Below are 5,000 nucleotides of genomic sequence, written 5' to 3' on the forward strand. Positions count from 1 at the left end.
AGCTGTAAGGCGCTGATGTAGTGGGTTTAGTTTACCTGTAGTTTCAGTTTGGGACAGTGGACATCGACGTTCCATACTATGACTGAATGGTCATATGATGAGGAGATGAGTGTCGTTCCTGTAGAGAATATACATGATGTCTCGCACAGATTCTCATGCACACACACAGAGACATGGTCACACACACACACACACACACACACACACACACACACACACACACACACGCGCGCGCGGACACACAGATGGACAGAAGAAACTAGGTAGCCACCAAGCCTCACTCAACAGCTACTCACCATTGTGTGAGATTTCACACGAACTGACATTACCCTCATGATTCTGCAATGCCACTGGCCCGGCTGACCTACCAGTGTCAAGAAACACTAACCCAAGGTTCACACCAACACTCTTTGATTCACTCCACCTATATGATCCCGTCGCAATGTCCCACAGCAACACTTGCTTGTCCCACGAAGCCGTACTCAACAGTCGACCATCGGAAGAGAAACAGCCTGACGTGACGGCATTCGTGTGTCCTCTACAAGACTAGTGATGCTTGACATACGAGTTGAATGTGATCGATTGTTGTCACCTGAGAGTTAGCAATGTCTTCATTAATCGCATGTCCCACAGTCGGCTTGTTTTGTCGATCGAAGAAGAGGAGAAGCTGTTGATAGTGGGACTAAACTGGCAGCTCATTACGGTACTCTTGTGACCTACAGGAAGAGATTGGGGCTACAGTGACAACAAAGGTTCAGTGCGGATCCTGGTGTTCGGGCCATTGTATGGATACAGTGCCTCTGTCTGTCTGTCTGTCTGTCTGTCTGCATCTGTATGTATGTATGTATGTCTGTGTATGTATGTGTGCCTGCATGTCTCTCTGTCTCACAGTCTGTCTGTCTGTAATATGTATGTATGTATGTCTGTCTCATAGCCTGTCTGTCTGTAATATGTATGTATGTATGTCTGTCTCACAGTCTGTCTGTCTGTAATATGTATGTATGTATGTCTGTCTCACAGTCTGTCTGTCTGTAATATGTATGTATGTATGTCTGTCTCACAGTCTGTCTGTCTGTAATATGTATGTATGTATGTATGTCTCACAGCCTGTCTGTCTGTAATATGTATGTATGTATGTCTGTCTCACAGTCTGTCTGTCTGTAATATGTATGTATGTATGTATGTCTGTCTGTCTCACAGTCTGTCTGTCTGTAATATGTATGTATGTATGTCTGTCTCACAGTCTGTCTGTCTGTAATATGTCTGTATGTATGTATGTCTCACAGCCTGTCTGTCTGTAATATGTATGTATGTATGTCTGTCTCACAGTCTGTCTGTCTGTAATATGTATGTATGTATGTCTGTCTGTCTGTAATATGTATGTATGTATGTATGTATGTCTCACAGTCTGGCTGTCTGTAATATGTATGTATGTCTGTCTGTCTCGCAGTCTGGCTGTCTGTAATATGTCTGTCTGCATCTTTCATTCTGTCTGTCTGTCTGTCTGTCTGTCTGTCTCTGTCTGCATCCGTCTGTCTCTGTCTGCATCCGTCTGTCTCTGTCTGCATCCGTCTGTCTGTCTGTCCAATACATATATTTGAAACATGAATCTAGCAACATACAATATGTAACTACGAGTCAAATTATACAGAATCACGTAGAGACTACAGATATCAACTACTGAACCAACTGAGAACTAAAAATTACATTTTCTAACTACTAAAGAACCCAAAGAGGGTCCAGTTATTACAACACTAATTATTGGAGATGAAAGCGGCTTGTTTTTGCGTGGACTCTGCAACCCAAGGATGACATCTTGCATTGGATTACTCTAGCATTGCATCGCTGTAATTGAATGCTGAACCTCTGTCTGTCCATCTGTCTCTGTCTGCATCCGTCTGTCTGTCTGTCTGTCTGTCTGTGTCTCTTTTCTGCATGCAAACTGCTACAATGCAGGTTGATGTCAACTGATCAGACCTTTCAACTGATAAAGTCTCTTTCTACTGCTTACGTCCCACATTGTTATGATATTATCATCTCCCGCAGCCAAAGCCAGCCGCCCATCAAGAGAGACATGACACGTTGTCATCAGTCCATCATGAGACACACTCCACTGCAACAACAGCAACACGGTCACTTCTACCTCAATATTGCACTCACCAAGAATTGACACAAAATGACATGATTATGGGTAAGCGACAAAGCTGTTGCTATGTGATACACTGTAGGCATAATGTAAGCATAAACGTCACATTACCAGTTCTGTTGCTGTCTCGGGATCCCAGAATCGAAGTGTTGTGTCCCACGACACAGAGGCAATCCTAGCAAGTGATGTGATCAATCAGTGAAATTAATTTAAGACAATTGCTCTATTAAACCTGTTTAGTGAATCATGATAGGAACATCCAGACACGATGTGTGTGTGACCGTGGAAAGACTGTAGCTGCCGGCCAGTATAACAATCCTTCAGAGTACAGAATGAGACTTCAGAATATATTAATTATATTTTATGCATAACAGTTGCATACAACGGTCTGGTGTACTAAGTGTATTGTGAGATGCATCCCTCCAATACAATAGTCTAGTGTATTGTGAGATGCATCCCTCCAATACAATAGTCTAAGAACACCTTTTCTTCTCATTGCAATAATTTTCTGCCACGACTCCGTCTTCCTCCCGCCTCTGATGTTAAAATGTGGTCTGACGTGAATGACTGGGTACAGTCTGCTGTTGTCCCAAATGTTTTGGAAGCAGTTGGTGTTGAATCTAAATATCAAGTCATACGCGAACGTCTGTATTATGGTCTGAAATCACGCTTTGGATGCCACCGTTCTTCTACTCGTAAGCGCAAACGGAAACCTGCCAACAATCAAGCTCAACTGGATGCTCTGAGGTCTACTAAGAATGAAGTTAGACGCAAATTTCGTCAAGCCAAACGACAAGGGGCGTCTCTAGCAGAATTGACATCATTTGCTCGTCAATTTCACCAACTAATTAGACGTCATAGTAAACTGAAAGCTGTCATGAATAAACGGGATCTCAAGTCTTCTGCTAGAAATGCTAATAAACGCTGTTCAACCTACTTTTGGAAGTTCTCTAAGGATTTGTTCTCTGATGACTCTGACACCTATAACGTACTGCCACAGTTTTCTGCTGATGAAGCCTATACTTTCTTCCAGTCTACTTACTCCAAACAGTCTCTTCCTCCCCCTCCTGTGCTTCCTTCTGGTGTGTCTTCTCCTCGACCTCCTTCTCGTGACTTTGATATTCGTCCATTTTCAACTTCTGAGATTCTTAAGAAAATCAAATCTACTCGAAATTCTGCAGCTCCGAGTCCTCTGGATGGGTTATCCTATCTTGTATTCAAGATGTGTCCTTCTCTACTGCCTGCACTGCTGGATCTATTTAATTGTTGCTGGCTTTCTGCCTCCATCCCACAACTTTGGAAAACTGGTGTCATACGTCTCTTTGCCAAGCCTGCTGCATCCAAAGATCCCCACGATCCTTCTTTATTTAGACCTATTGCCTTAACACCGTGTATTGGTAAGATATACACCTCTATGCTCAAGGATCGATGGTGCCAATTTATGTTGGAAAATAAATTCTTCGATACATCAATTCAGAAGGCTTTTCTCCCTGGTATATGTGGTACAGAGGAACATCAGTACAAGCTAAGGTCAGCTATTGCTGATGCTAAAAGAAGTCGACACGCTTTATCAATACAGTGGCGACGGAACTGGGGGGGCCGTGGGGGCACGTGCCCCCACAAAATGCTCTCCGTTATCTTAGGGTTAGGGTAACCCTAACCCTAACCCTAACCCTAAGGCATAGAGTTAGCAGTGTTCTTGGATTTCTATGGCCTGACAAACCGTTGTGCCCCCCCACTCAGCAGAGGCTTCCTTCGCCTATGCAATATGTTGGCTTGACTTTGCCAATGCCTATGGTTCTGTCCCACATTGGCTCATTTTACAATGCTTTAGACTCTATCATGCTCCAGACCATCTACTGTCCGTCATCACCAACATATATTCAAACCTTCAGCTACAAGTTTCCACTGTGAAGTGGGCAACATCCATGTTGCCCTGCAATATTGGAGTGCCCCAAGGTGACCCGTTTTCGGTCATTGTTTTTAACACCGTCATAAACACACTCGTTATGATGTTGAAGACTCAGCCTTTTGGTTACACGCTTAGTGGTTCATCTCACAAGATCAATGCTCTTCTGTTCGCTGATGACGTTACCCTAGTATCAAAGTCGCCTTCTGGTTTACAGCGTTTATGTAATATTGTGTCTGACTGGTGCCAGTGGTCCCAACTGACCATTAAAATGTCCAAATGCAGCTGTTTAGGTCTGAGTTTTAAACCCAAATTCCATCTTCGTGATCCTTCTGTTTCAATTTCTAACGAGTCTGTTCCCTTTCTTGGTTCTGAGTCTTTCATTTTCCTTGGAATGCCAATCAATGGAAACTTGTCTGATGATAATTTCAAATCCTCTCTAATAAGCAAGGCAAAGACTTTGATGGAGAAATTGGACAATTGCCCTGTTAGTTGTCGGTGGAAACTAAAATTATACCAAAATGGAATCTTCCCAAGATTGTCATGGTACCTGTCTCTACTTCCTCTTTCACCAAGCTGGCTGCAATCTGAATTAGATAGAATTGTTACATCTTACCTCAAGAAATGGTGTAAACTTCGTCGCTCGGCCTGTACTGCCATCTTCTACCTCCTCCCACAAAATGCTGGTCTTGGCTTACCCCGTTTGTCTACGTCTTCCATCTCCCTCCAGTCTTCAAAATCTGCCCGTCTCTTATCCTCACATGACAACTGTGTCCGCTCTTTGGCCACCAGTCAAGCATATAATAAATCGTATAGCAACAGATTCTCTGCTTTTAGAGAAGCAGCAAAGTCACTATCTGAAACACCAGGTGCTTCTGCAGCAAAATTGAGTGACATCACCAAATCAAGACTAAAGGAGGAACACCAAAAACAACTTCTTGCAAG

At 43.2% G+C, this 5,000-nt stretch overlaps 2 protein-coding genes across 4 annotated transcripts in view; one reads left to right on the forward strand and one right to left on the reverse strand.

Annotated features, from left to right (window-relative positions):
- The window catches only part of LOC134178162 (WD repeat-containing protein 88-like), an 8,541-nt gene that overhangs the window by 1,068 nt on the left and 2,473 nt on the right, over nucleotides 1–5,000 (reverse strand). For 2 of the 3 annotated variants that reach the window (XM_062644968.1, XM_062644967.1), the window contains exons 3-9: nucleotides 2,379–2,464; nucleotides 2,258–2,321; nucleotides 1,978–2,113; nucleotides 593–716; nucleotides 425–538; nucleotides 297–364; nucleotides 36–118 (exon numbers count right to left, since the gene is read on the reverse strand). In XM_062644968.1, the coding sequence (XP_062500952.1) occupies nucleotides 36–118; nucleotides 297–364; nucleotides 425–538; nucleotides 593–716; nucleotides 1,978–2,113; nucleotides 2,258–2,321; nucleotides 2,379–2,464 (675 nt within the window). Of the gene's footprint in view, nucleotides 119–296; nucleotides 365–424; nucleotides 539–592; nucleotides 717–1,977; nucleotides 2,114–2,257; nucleotides 2,322–2,378; nucleotides 2,465–5,000 lie in introns of all 3 variants that reach the window. The other variant, XR_009969589.1, reaches the window with a different exon arrangement.
- The window catches only part of LOC134178740 (uncharacterized), a 2,048-nt gene continuing 952 nt past the window's right edge, over nucleotides 3,905–5,000 (forward strand). The window contains exon 1 of the mRNA XM_062645626.1: nucleotides 3,905–5,000. This exon is cut by the window's right edge and continues 952 nt beyond it. Within this exon, the coding sequence (XP_062501610.1) occupies nucleotides 4,075–5,000 (926 nt within the window). The 5' untranslated portion in view covers nucleotides 3,905–4,074.

This window comes from Corticium candelabrum, chromosome 4 (assembly GCF_963422355.1).
Source record: "Corticium candelabrum chromosome 4, ooCorCand1.1, whole genome shotgun sequence".
Taxonomy (NCBI): domain Eukaryota; kingdom Metazoa; phylum Porifera; class Homoscleromorpha; order Homosclerophorida; family Plakinidae; genus Corticium; species Corticium candelabrum.